Source organism: Ursus maritimus, unplaced genomic scaffold, assembly GCF_017311325.1.
Source record: "Ursus maritimus isolate PB19 unplaced genomic scaffold, ASM1731132v1 scaffold_14, whole genome shotgun sequence".
Classification (NCBI taxonomy): Eukaryota; Metazoa; Chordata; class Mammalia; order Carnivora; family Ursidae; genus Ursus; species Ursus maritimus.
This window is the reverse complement of record NW_024423786.1, coordinates 50,004,899-50,017,948: the sequence shown is the minus strand read 5'-3', so window position 1 is coordinate 50,017,948 and position 13,050 is coordinate 50,004,899. Positions and strand designations below refer to the sequence as shown.

At 60.5% G+C, this 13,050-nt stretch overlaps 1 protein-coding gene across 3 annotated transcripts in view; it reads right to left on the bottom strand.

Moving 5' to 3' along the window:
• Positions 1-1,515: 1,515 nt before the first annotated feature.
• Positions 1,516-13,050, bottom strand: part of TYK2 (tyrosine kinase 2) — a 20,617-nt gene continuing 9,082 nt past the window's right edge. For 2 of the 3 annotated variants that reach the window (XM_040629364.1, XM_040629362.1), the window contains 16 exons: positions 10,095-10,203; positions 9,819-10,008; positions 9,617-9,720; positions 9,339-9,521; positions 9,169-9,256; positions 8,166-8,293; positions 7,150-7,285; positions 6,911-7,065; positions 6,024-6,174; positions 5,482-5,579; positions 5,050-5,242; positions 4,640-4,758; positions 4,159-4,331; positions 3,828-3,945; positions 2,846-2,956; positions 1,516-2,761 (listed from right to left, as the gene is read on the bottom strand). In XM_040629364.1, the coding sequence (XP_040485298.1) occupies positions 2,627-2,761; positions 2,846-2,956; positions 3,828-3,945; positions 4,159-4,331; positions 4,640-4,758; positions 5,050-5,242; positions 5,482-5,579; positions 6,024-6,174; positions 6,911-7,065; positions 7,150-7,285; positions 8,166-8,293; positions 9,169-9,256; positions 9,339-9,521; positions 9,617-9,720; positions 9,819-10,008; positions 10,095-10,203 (2,191 nt within the window). In that variant the 3' untranslated portion in view covers positions 1,516-2,626. Of the gene's footprint in view, positions 2,762-2,845; positions 2,957-3,827; positions 3,946-4,158; positions 4,332-4,639; positions 4,759-5,049; positions 5,243-5,481; positions 5,580-6,023; positions 6,175-6,910; positions 7,066-7,149; positions 7,286-8,165; positions 8,294-9,168; positions 9,257-9,338; positions 9,522-9,616; positions 9,721-9,818; positions 10,009-10,094; positions 10,204-11,857; positions 12,016-12,103; positions 12,305-12,758; positions 13,036-13,050 lie in introns of all 3 variants that reach the window. The other variant, XM_040629363.1, reaches the window with a different exon arrangement.

Sequence of the window (13,050 nt, the reverse complement as noted above, 5' to 3'; positions counted from 1 at the left end):
GGGGCGCCTGGGTGGCACAGCGGTTAAGCGTCTGCCTTCGGCTCAGGGCGTGATCCCGGCGTTCTGGGATCGAGCCCCACATCAGGCTCTTCCGCTATGAGCCTGCTTGTTCCTCTCCCACTCCCCTTGCTTGTGTTCCCTCTCTCGCTGGCTGTCTCTATCTCTGTCGAATAAATAAATAAAATCTTTTTAAAAAAAAAAGGAAGGAACAAGTTTGATTTATTTATTTGAGAGGGACAGTGGGGGGAGGGGCAGAGAGAGAATCTTCAAGCAGACACCCCACTGAGCGTGGAGCCCAAAGCGAGGGCTGATTCCACGACCCACGAGATCACGACCCCAGCCGAAACCAAGAGCTGGATGCTTAACCAACTGAGCCACCCAGGCGCCCCAAGAACAAGCCAGATAATTTGGGGGAAGAGGCTGCCCTATCAAATATCAAAATATATTCTAGCGGCAACGTCTTTTACCAGGTGGCTCATTACCAGGCTCGGTCCTGCGGGCAGCTGCTCCCATTGAGAATCTGCTGCAGAGCCTTGGCCCCGGGTACGACGATGTTGCGTGTGGTTACTTACAGCAGCAGCATCGTGAGCGTGGCAAAGAACTAGAAATGATCAACGACCCCCAGAAGGGAACAGATGCTTCCACTTCTGTGATGGGCCACAACACAGCCGTGAACTAGGACAAGGCAACACTGCAGGCCTGGAGAGGTGGGACCATCTCAAAGACCTGTCGGCTGAGGGGAAAAAAGAGTTCTGTATAGTAGCACATGGTACTGTTTTCTTTTTAAGTTTTTTTTTTTAAGTAGGTTCCATGTCAACGTGGGGCTTGAACTCATAACCCCAAGATCAAGAGTCGCACGGCCCACCTCCTGAGCCAGCCACGCGCTCCACATGCACTATTTTTGCAAAAGATGAGAAAGTACAGTATGTGTACAGATTTCCTTATATCCGGATGAAGTGTCTCTGGAAGCAAAAACAGGAAACCAGATGACATTAGCTGCCTTCAGGGAGATGACAGTAGCGGCTAATAGAGACATTCACTGCTTAGGTCAATGTTACCTCCTTCCCCCCAGTTTGTAATTATAATGCATATTTAATATGAAAGCAGTTACAAAAGGCAAACATCAATACGTCAGTGTGGACTTATCTGGATAAGGGGAGCTGCAATGGTCTTGAGAAATCCAACGAGAGAGAAACTGTTTCACTGCCTTTCACAATGTGGCTGACACATATCCTGTCTCAGTACAGCCCTTCAGTGGAAACTGGCAGGGGCGCCTGGGTGGTGCAGTGGGCGAAGCGTTGGATTCTCGGTTTTGGCTCAGGCCCTGATCTCGGGATCATGAGATCAGGCCCTGTGTTGGGCTCCACACGTGTGGAGTCTGCTTGAGATTCTCTCTCTCTCTGCCCCTCCCACTCACGCTCTCTCTCTCAAATACATAAAACTTTAGGGGGGGGGAAGCAAAAACTAATCATTAACTTGAAAAAAAAGAAAAGAAACACTTTGGCAAACACCGGATTAGCAACAATATCAAATGTTTATTAAGTACATTGTTTGCATGTCTCTCTGCTAAGCATCTGACATGAAGAACCTCGTTAGCTATTTACATCAGTCCTCTGAGGTAGCAAGCATGACTACCCCTGGTTCAGAGTTGACAACTAAGGCCCAGAGAGGGAGAGCCATTTGCCCGAAGTCACACAGGGAGGAGAGGGTGAACCTGGCAGGCTTCTCTACCTGGTGTAGAGCCCCTCCAAGCCCTCCAGCCTTTGTTGATCTACGCGGCGAGTAGTTACTGAGAGCCTTCTGTGCTCCCGGTACTGGCCTGCTAGCTGGTGGTCTGGGGGGGGGGAGAGGTTGAAGAGTTCAGCCTGGCTTCTTCTGCAGCAGCTCGCTCTAGCTGCGGTCCCCAGGACAGCAAACACTGGCTGAAGAAGGGCCCAAGGATACAGCCTCCAGCAGAGAAAATACGAGTTTATTACCAGCTAGTGGAAATGGGGGGGCCTAATGAAGGGTGGGAGCTGGAGGGGGAGGCAAAAAGATGGGATCCAGGGGCCTGATTAGGTCCTTGCTTGTCTTGGGTCTCTCAGGGGCCAGGGCCAGGCTCATAACCATGGAAGGTGTGACAGTTTTGAAGGGTTGCGTCCCTTCAAAATGCTCACGTTGAAATTCCAATGCCCGACGTGACGGTATCAGGAGGTGGGCCTTTGGCAGGTGCCAGATCATGAATGGGGCACCTTCCTAAGTGTCCTTATAAAAGGGACTCCAGAGAGATCCCCAGCCCCTTCCCACCCTGTGAGGACACAGCCAGGAGGTGTGGGCTATGAACTACGAAGAGGGCCTTCACCCAGATGTGACTATGCTGGTGCCTGGACCTTGGACTTCCAGCCTCCAGAACTGTGAGGAACACATTTCTGTTTATAAGCCGCCCCATCTGCGGGGCTGTTACAGCAGCCCAAAGGGAGTACGACGGAAGGCACGTCAATTCACAGAGGTGGGGTCTCCAGTCAGGAGTAAGGCACTGGGGATGGTGAGGCTGACCTCTCCCTGCTGGGTTCCTCTGGGGGCGGGTAGGCCGTCTGGGTGGGTGCCTGCTCCGGTCCCCCTAACCCCCCAGAGCCGCTGGTAGGCTTCAGCACACATTGAACACTGAGGCGGCCTGGCCTTGGTATTTCTCCTGGGCGGTCTTGAGAATGGGTATGAGGTTCTGGAAGGTGGGACGGAATGAAGCCTCTGCCTCCCAGCAGTTCTTCATGAGGAGATAGATCTGGGCAGGAAAAAAACTGGGACTGTGGGGGCTGCTCTCTCCGCAGTCCGATGGCGGGGAGGTGAAAAGGGGGGGGTGTCTCACCTCACAAGGACATCTCTCTGGCCGGGGCAGCCTCTCCCCTCGTTCCAGCAGCTCAGTGAGCCTCAGCACCGTCATCTGCCCCTGGGTGAGGCCTATGAGCTCGATGAATTTCTACACAAAAACAAGGCCAGCTCTTTTCAGGAGGCGGGTCTACCTAGGTAGAGGTCAGGGGTTCCAGTCCCTCCCCTACCACCTCCTGGTGCATAACTTCAGATTTATGATCTCATCTCTCTGGGCCTCGGTTTACTCACCTGTAAAATGGGGTGGTAACACCTATCACTGGGTTACTGTGGATGTTAGGTAACTAATGTTCATAGAGTAAGTCTGAACCAGGGGCTTGCTATGTAGCTTCTCGCAAACTGTTTTCACCAGTCCAGAACCTTTTCTCCCCCCTTCTTACACTGGCACTCTGCTCAGGGAATCAACTCCTAGCATAGCCTTGGTTCCTCCCCCAGCACAGGCCTGGCCAATAACCGTGGCTCATGGCTATACAGTGATTGGCTCCGTGGCGACACAGAAGCCAAGCTGGGCCAATCAGAAAGTCCTCAATTACGGGGGTGGGGGGTAGGAGGCCCTTTGGTCCCCTCAGCTGGGAGGCTGTGCCACGCCTGAAGGGTTTAGGGGGCCACTGTTGCCCCAACAGAGCAGGGGTGTGGGGGTGGCGGGCCTCTGCCTGAAAGATGCTACCACAGAGAGCAGCTGAGTGGAGATGAAGAAAAAGGGGTCTCCTGAGGACAGCTGAGGATCTAAGTCAAGCGGCGCCTCCCGGGCTGCAAAGGGTTGACCAGGCTGTTTCTATCTGAGTGGGTTTCTATCACAGTCAAAGCCTGCCTGCACGGCAAGGGGCCCGTTTTGCACAGTGAGACTGTGCGGCCCAGGGCCCAGGTGGCTTAAGCACTCCCGACAGTGGGAGGGCTGGAAACCCAATGCGTGTCTTTCTAGCACCTCCGGTATGGGGTGGGGCCGAGGGCCTGGCTCTCACCGAGGGGGGGCTCTGGCTGGAGTCACAGTAGGTCAGCAGCTCGTAGAGGGTGACCCCGAAGGACCAGACGTCGGACGCATAGTAGAACTTACACTCCTTCAGGCACTCTGGGGCATACCTGGGGGGACGGGGCACTCAGGCCATGGGCCAGACCAGGTGGGAGTCCTTACTTGGGGCTGAGGGGCTCTCTGGTCCCAGTCAGGGCCCCATCCTGGGGGGCAGTTTCACTGGGACCAGGCCCTGTCATCTGAGACCCCAGCATCTAGCTCCTTCACCCTGTGTGCTCCAGGTGACCCTGACACCCCTCCAAAGCTGGGTCCTGTCTGGTCACCAGAATACGGGGCTGTCCCCGTCCTCGCGCACGCGGTAGTATTCATGGCCCTCAGGCACAGCCTTGGTCAGGCCAAAGTCCCCAAGTTTGACCAGCCTGTCGTTGTCCAGCAGCACGTTGCGGGCAGCCAGGTCTCGGTGCACGTAGTGCTGTCCGTGAAGGTAGGCCATGCCCTGGGGGAAGGGCGATTCAGCATCAGTGGGGCCAGGAGAGCCTGAGGAGTGCGGGACCAGGACTGGAAGGCGGGGGGTCGGGGAGCCGGTCAGGATCGTGAGGACCAGGCAGGCGCAGGCGCGGGAAGGGTGGCAGGTGGGAGCAGAGCTGGCAGCAGGGGTGCGAGGATCGGCGGGGACTGGGCTGCTGGAAACTGGGTGGGTTGACGAGCCGGCCCAGAAGCGGGGACTGGTGACCAGCGGGTATGGGGCCATCCGGCTAGGCCAAGAGGGGGCCGGGCTCGAGGAACAGGGGCCGGCGGGCCCACCTCACAGATCTGCTGAGCGAAGAGCAGCAGCTGCGCGAGTCCGACGCTGTGCCGCGGCAGGTAGTCGCGCAGGCTTCCCAGAGGCACGTACTCCATGACGAGCTGCACCGACTTCTCTCCTGATGCAGGGGAGGGGTGGCCCATGCGGGCGATGGAGGCAGGGGCCAGGGGCCGCCCGCTCTGAGCCCCGCAGCTTCCCTCCTCCCCAAGGTGGGGCCCCGACTCGCCCACACCAGGTCCAGTCCTCAGGCGGGACAGCCCATCCTAAAACCCATCCCCAGACGCCCAGGCGAGAGGACGCCCAGGCGAGAGGGCCTCCAGTCCGTCCCGCCCCCACCCTGGTGCGCCCTCGGGCCCGAGGCTGCAGCCGGAAGCTCTAATTGGCCCCAGGCCCTGCCGGCCCCGCCCACCTGGGTCCTCGCAGCAGCCCCTGTACTTGACGATGTGCTTGTGGTAGAGCGTGCGCAGGATGTCGATCTCCCGCCTCCAGCCGGTGCGCAGCTGGGGGCTGCAGTCCGCCTTGAGGGCCTTCACGGCCACCATCTCCCCAGTGCCGTCGTTCGTGGGGTCGTAGCAGTACAGGCTGACCTTGCCGAAATGACCCTGGTCCCGGAACACGCAGGCGGGTCGGCCCTACCCCGGCTCCCCAGGCCCCACCTGCAGCCGGGTCTGTTTGGAAAATCCTAGGCCCCACCTACTCCGTGTAAGTGGGTCTCCTTGGGGGCTAGGACTCCTTTTCAAAGGCCCAGGGCCTCCCTTGAGGCTGAGGGTCTTTTAAGCCAGGCCCCACCCATATTTGCAGAATTAACTTCTGGCCTGCCCCAGCCACCTAGGCCCCTCACCTCGCCCAGATCCCGGATCTTTTTCAAATAGCGCTTGTGGAAAACGGTGGGGTCTGACGCAGGCGAGTCGGGGTTCACAGCCAAGACGTCAGCAAGATCTAGAAGAGCCACAGTAGGTGTCACCGGACCCCTGCCTTTTCCCCAGCAGGCCCACACTTGGGGGCACAGAAAGGGGGCCACCGCTCCCCCAGCATCTGATCTCAAATATAAGGAGACTTTTTTTTTTTTTTTTTGGCAAGGGCTGGAAAATTCTACGTCGGGTCCAAAATGCAGAAGTTGCTGCATCCTAATGGACACCTGGGATGGTCTTAGATCGGGTAAAGGGTATTTTATCACGAGAAAACAAAAGCCAAAAAATCGCAAGGGCCTGATTGTCCAAGGAAATTGTGGCTCTCCCCAAATAAACCATTAAGGTGAGCACAGGCATCAGCAGGCCCGTAAGTGGCTTAGACACTGTCACACTTGACATGAGCCACGGGGCAGAAACCTCGGGGACTCCAGGACAGCATAGGCAGGGGTCCCGGCAATGGGGTGGGGCTCACTCTGGGGCTGCAGTTGAGTGAGGTCACGCAGGATGGTGCGGAAGGAGGGCCGCTGAGCTGGTTCATAGGTCAGGCACTGGCTGGTGAGTGTGGCCAGCTCCGGGCAGGAGGGCTGAGGAAGCTGGTGCTGCTTCTGGTAGAAACACTCTTTCTGCCAGGAAGGGGACCCACAGGAGTCAGTGCCCAGTGCCCAGTGCCCACCCCCCACCCCCAGGCCCCTTCTCCAAAAGACAGTCAAGCTCCCAGAACAAGCTAGGTCCTTGTTCCGGTCATTCCCATTTTACAGATGACACGACTGAGGCTTGACGTAGGGAAGCAGACTTGGCCACCACTGCAGAGCCCGGGCTCGATCCCAAGTCCAGCTGACTCTGCTGTGCTCAAGGGCAGCTCGAGTTCGGCCCTTCCTGCCCTGGCTCCTCTGCCTCCAGGAAGCTCCAACCGAAATCTGAATACACCAAAGCCTCAGGGCCTTTGCACATGCTGTGACCTCTGCCAGGCTACACTTCCCAGCCTGGGTCACTGCAGCATTTCTGTACTTGGATTAAAACCTCCTCTGAGAAGCTTTGCCTGACCCCTCAGCTGGTTCAGGGGAGTCCTCTGGTCCTCCCTCACCCCCACAGCCTGCGGCTTCTCTGATGGCCCTGGTGTCTCTCTCAAAACCGAAGCACATCACTTACTTGCTGTGTGTCCCAACAACCTTATGAGGTGGAGACTGCTAACCCCAACTGACAGATAACCAGACAGATCCCCAGACAGACGAGGCCACATATACACGTGAGGCCATACAGCCAGAGGGGAGGCAGCTCTGGACCCTGAACGTGCCCTCTAGACTCCTTGGAGGTACCAATCCCCTTTGTAGGAAGGGCTCAGAGATGCCCCGGACATACCTCAGAGGGGCCACGGCCCTGCAGAGGGGCCTCCCCGTCGAAGCAGATCTCCAGGAGGGTGGCGCCAAAGCCCCATTGATCGGCTGCGGTGGTTAGGCTGTTGGCCCCACCAGAGAGACACTCGGGGGCTATCCAGGGGATCCGCTCCGCCCGCTCTAGGGGCCAGGGCCAAAGGTCAGCGAGGGTGAGAAGAATGCGGGGAAGCCTGTCCCTGTACCCAGCCCTGCCCGGGTTCTCACCCTCCCTGGAAAGGGCGCCCAGGCCCACACCGGGGTCGCTCAGCTTGATGAAGGGGCTGGTGCCCTCCGCCAGCCCCAGTCGTGCCAGCAGAATGTTCCGGCCACACACATTACCATGAACCAGGTTCTTGTCTTCCTGTGGTGGGGTGAAAAGGGGGTGTGACCCGTGGGGGGCTGTAGATGCTGCCCCCACTCCCATCCCAGGTGGTCTCCACAGGGACAGCCCACGTGAAAAAAATAATCATGGTCAAACAAAACAAAAACAATCATGGGGATCCAAATACATTGTCATTGTGACTGGGCAGCACTGGGTACCCAGTAGGTCCTTCCTGTCCTCCCGGAGCTGGTGGGCAAAGCTCGTGGTCAGGTCCAACTGCTGTCCTCCGACCGAGCCAGGCAAGCTCCTGCCCCAGGGCCTTTGCACTGGCTATTCCCTCTGCCTGGAATGCACTTTCCCAGATACACACACGGCTCCTTCCTCACCTCCGGGTCACTGTAGTAGGGCCTTCCCCCACCCATCTATTTAAAACTTCACCTCTTCCCCAGACTGTAGCAACTCCTTATCTCCACCCCTGCTTTTCTCCCACAGCTGTCACTACTTTCTAAAATACTATGTAGAGGAGTTAATTATTATTCGTTTGCCCCTCCCAACTAAAATACCTGCTCCCTAACCACAGAGACTCTTGTTTTGTTCTCTAGTGTGTCCTCAGGGCCTAGGACAGAGCCTGGCACGCAGAGGTGCTCTGGAAACTGGGGTGACTGGCCCAGGAGGCGCTGGGACGAATGGCAAAAGAGAGTGATGGAGGAGCTGAGGCCAGGCCCCTGGGACACAGACGAATGAGGTGTTCTTCTCTTGGAGGAGACGGGGCCACAGGGGTGTGTGAGCAGAGGAGGTTCGTGGAAAGATCTCCCAGGGCCAGTGTGTAGACGGAGTCATGTGTTGAGACCTCCACACCCGATGCTGAGGTCACCCTGGCGCACCACATTGACCCAGGCCCCGCCCGCAGGCCACGCACCAGGTAGCTGAGGGCGCTGGCCAGCTGCTGGGCCACCACCACCTTCCAGGCCACAGGCGTGTGGCCCTTCTCTCGCCGCAGCCACACATCCAGGGGCCCGTGCTCCACGTACTCCGTCACCATGATGTCTGCAAAGGCCCAGCCGCTGCGGAGGCTGCCCATCAGCCTCCACCCCCCAGGATATGGGGGACAGGACACAGGGGCTGGGACCGTGGGTGGGGAAGGCGCTGGGGCAGAGACGCGGGGGGCAGCTTGCGAGCGACTCCGGGGTGAGGGGAGATGCAGGAGGGAAGGTGGGCAGTGTGGGTGCAGGGGGAGGCAGAGGTGAAGGCTGCCGTCTGAGGCCGGGGCGTGTCGGGCAAAGCTGACGTGGAAGTGACAAAGGTGAGGACGGAACTGGGTGGAGACGAGTGGAGGTGCGGAGCGTGAGGCTGGGCGAAGGTGACGTGAGGACCCCACGGGCCTGGGTGCTCATGGGGTGTTGACCAGTGTTGGAGGGAAAGCAGGCGAGGCAGACCCGTGGGGTTGAGGATCTGGGGGCTACTGTCTGGACAGGGAGTTTTGAGGCACATGCAGAGGAAGCGCCGGGGTGGGGGTAGAGCAGGGGCTGAGGTCTGGGAGGACGGGGGTGCCCCACCGCGCTGGCGTCCCAGTGCCGGTGGGGTCAGAGGGTAGACAGAGGCTGGCTGGCAGAGGTGTCGGATGGCCGACGGAGCCAGGGATACAGCCAGCAGTCAGGGTGTGGGTCACGGGTGAGGGTGCAGGCAGCACTGAGGCGGAGGTAGGAGTTACGGCGTAGTCCGGGGAGTACTGAAATGCAGCCAGCGGCTGGGGTACAGGTTGAAGGTCAAGTAGTCACAGACTGACGTGTGTGGTCAGGGGTCATGGTATAGGTCAAGGTGGAGCACGGAGTCGGGGGTGAGGAGGTCCAACCCGGGGCGTGGGCATAAGTGGGGGGTGGGTGTGAGCAGGGGTGCGAGCGGGCACACGGGGGCTCACTCACTCTCAGAGCCGTGCACGCAGATGCCGTGCACGAAGGCCAGGTGCACGTGGGACACCTGGCTCATGAGGCTGGCTGTCTCGTAGAAGGCCTGTGGGGACAGGGCGGGTCAGACGGCCACGGACCCTGACCCCTGTACCCCTGCCCCTGGCCCCCCGGCTGTGCTCACTCACCAGGGCGATGTCATGGTGACTGGGGTCCAGCACCTTGAGTACCACTCGGAGCTCTTGCCCACGGTCCCCACTGGGCGTGGGGGGGTCCTCACCATCTGCCATGCCCTCCTCGGGGCTTCTGCCCCCCACTCGTAAGATGCCCTCATACACATTGGTCCTTGTGCCTTGGCCCAAGTGGGAGAGCTACAGGAACAGGGCATGAAGCACCTCCATGACCAGTACTCGGGGCTGTCGTCCCCAGTGCCCCCCGGGGCCCAGAGAGCTCGGCCCACACGCACCTGGGTGATGTCATCCCGGCAGACCCGGTGGAAGCTGAGCTGGCTGAGGTTGGGGGGGCCCGTGCTGGCCCGAGGCCCCCGCATGACGATGAGGTTGGAGATCTCTGGGGGGTTGAGGTGACATCACTAAGGGCTGGCTTGGGTTGCGGGGGTGGGGGAAGATGCCACCCCCACCCCCACCCTAGGGCCCCCCACGTCGTACCTCCCGGCCGCGGCAGGCAGCAGCGGCGCAGGGAGAAACAGTCATCGCCAGCCCGCAGGGAGCAACCCTGCAGGGCAGCTCGCAGCTCGCGCACGCTGGGGAAGGACCGGTCCCAGCCCTCCAGCGTGAAGACCCCCGCCTGCAGCTCAATGGGGAATTTACGCAGGTGCACGTGCTGTGTGCCCGGTGCCTGCGGTGGGGGGCGGGGGGCGGTGAGCAGGGGTCCAGGCAGGGAGCGCGCCCAGCCCCAGCCCAGGACCCCCGCCCCAGGCCCACCTGCTCACGCTGGGCCACGGTCAGGATGAGGCGGTTGAGGTGGCTGGCGCTCCAGTGGACGAGGTAGAGGCCATCCTCCGGCCGCAGCTTGGCCAGCACAAACGGCTCCCTGCAGGGGACAAGGGGGCCACTGTCAGGGAATCTGGGGCGTACTGCGGGCCCACAGAACCTGCCCGTCGGGGAGCGCTCCCAGCTGGACAAACATCAGACACGGGCACTCGTGTGGTGACGCGGAGTCGAGCACACACACACAGCAGTGGAACGCTGTCACGCACAGGAAAACAGGATGAAAGCGGTACCAGGACAGGCACACACGTGTGCGGGACGACGGTCAGGCAGTGTCGACAAGGTAACGCGCGTGCAGAGACAGGAGACAGCTGTCAGACGCCGGATGGACACACGCCTGGCCAGCCACTCTGACACACGGCGGGTAGTCTGTCACACACGCAGGACAACAATCACAGATGCGGCCGCCTACCCACTGGGACAGGGTGGCATAGGGACGGCGACATCCCAGACCCAGAGGTGACAACTGTCACGAGCACAAACAGGCACGACACGTGAGGCCCAGACACCCACACACGCGGGGGCTCCTGTGCTACCGTCGGCCGAACGTCCGTGTCCCGCCAGGGCTCCGCTGCCGAAAGCTACCCCCCAGCGTGATGGGGAGAGGCAGCGGGGCCTCCGGGGGTGAGTAGGTTGCGAGGGTGGGAAACCCATGGATAGGATTCGTGCCCTTTTACAACAAGGACTGCAGGGAGCTGCCTGGCCCGCTGGCCCACGTGAGGACCCAGACAGAAGACAGCCGTCTGTGGACCAGGAGTGGGGGGCTCTCGACCAAACACCGGACCTGCCTGCACCTTGAACTTAGACTTCCAGCTTCCGGAACTGTGAGAAATCGATGTCCGCTGTTTCTGCATCACCCAGTCAACGGCACTGTCACAGCCGCCTGAACAGACGAGGACACAGGCGAACAGCGCCCACGGACACGGCAGGGGGCACACACTGGTGGGGACCTACCTCCACCTCGACCTCAAGAGGCAGAACGGCCCCTCCACCCTCTGCTCATGTAGACACCAGGCTCCGAGGGTCAGACCTCTCAGACACCTCAGCGGCCAGTCCCGGTATCACAGGTAGGACGGGGGACAGCCAGACACAGGTATGAGGACCACAAAAGCTGAGAGTCACGCCGCTGACCCAGCAGCGTGCAGGACGGCCACACGCACGTCTGAGGAGCCCTGAAGCCCCACGTGTCTGGACAGAACCGCACAGACAGGGACCTCCAATAACCAGGCAGACACACACCCGCAGGGATGCGAACGCTCACGCGGACGTGTGAATGGCCACTGACATCTGAGCAACACATGGCTGCACAAAAAGCACCCGTCCCATCACATACAAGAACGGGCGATGACGGTTTTACACGTGATCATAAAGCAGGGCCACACGCCGGGCGGGCTGTTACACACGCACACGTGCATGGTGACAGTCCCAACCCCACGTACTGTCAGGACACATGTCCACACCACTGCAGGCGCCCTCTCCCCCCCACCCCTGGTGTGCACATCTGCACGCATGCACACGCGAGTGCGTGCACTCCCACACGTACACTCACGGCTGAACACACATGCACTCACGTGAACGTACACCAAGACGTGAGATCACACAAACATGCGCACACGCTTCATTTCTGCCTCACCATGAGCTCTGGGCAGCCACCACCTTGCCCCGTGTCACCCCCGTGCCCCCCCGCCAGCACTCACAGCAGGGGTCCGTGGATACCCTCCTGGATGCTCATCACCAGCCGCGGAGGAGCCACCTCGTGGCACAGGTAGTGGCTCGAGTCGGCGGTAAGGCGGAAATAGCCGTCCACCAGCGACACCAAGGACAGGGCCGCGGCCCGGGAAGGCAGGGTCAGCTCCTGCAGGCAGAGGGCGGAGGACCTCAGACAGGCATCATGGGCCACAGGCGCCCCCAGCCCCTGCCAGGGCCCCGGCCCCAGGCCCCACCAGGCTCTTGTTGTCCTGACAGTGGATGCTGACGTGGCGTTCTTTCAGCACCACGTGCGTGATATCCCGGAAGTCACAGAAGTAGGCCCATGGCGCTTCCCGAGGCCTGTCTGCTGGCTGGTCGACCACCTCTGGGGCCTTGGTTTTCTTCCCAGATGGGCCAGCATGGGGATTCCTGCTGCTGCCATCGCCTCTGGGACCCTGGAAACCCAGCACGTGGGGCAGGGGATGAAGCAGGGCTATGACCGTTCGGTCTCCCGCATGTTCTCCCTGGAGAGAGGCGGGAGCTGGGGGGACCAGGGATGCTCTTCGAGTGGCATCCCCGCTCGAGTCTGTGTCACAGATGGGAGGGGACCCTCCCCCAAGAGATCCACACGCCAGAAGCCAGAACCTCAGGGAGGAAGAAAGGAAGAGCCGGGCCCTCTCAATCCCAGACACCAGACAGGGGTTCCTCAGAGGGGGAGACCCCAGAAATGAGGTCCCCGGGGGTTAGACAGAGACAGGACACTCCCCCAAAAACCACCCCAGGGGACAGACACATCCCAGAGCCACGTAGGGAAAGGGCTCACTGCAGCCACCGTCGGAGGCCAAGGCCAAGCAGGAGCCCCAGCCCAGCCCAAGCGGGAACGCTGGATGCAAGAGCCACTCTGCTCACCTCTGCCTGTACCGGCCGCCACTGGATGCCACCCGTGCCCGTCACCAGCACCTCATGAGTGGGGGGTCCGGGGGCCAACTCCGGCCCAGGATCTGGGGGAGGCTGCCCGCCGTCCCGGATGTAGTAGGGCTCCCCACCGGCCTGGGCCGGTAGCTGCAGGCGGCACACGGGCACGCGCTCCGTGCCGAAGCGGGGTGCCAGCTGCTCGAGCGTGGCCAGGTACTTGACCATGATGACCTGCTGCGAGACGTGGCCCGGCTGGAAGGCCCGCACGAACCTGCGGAAGATGTTC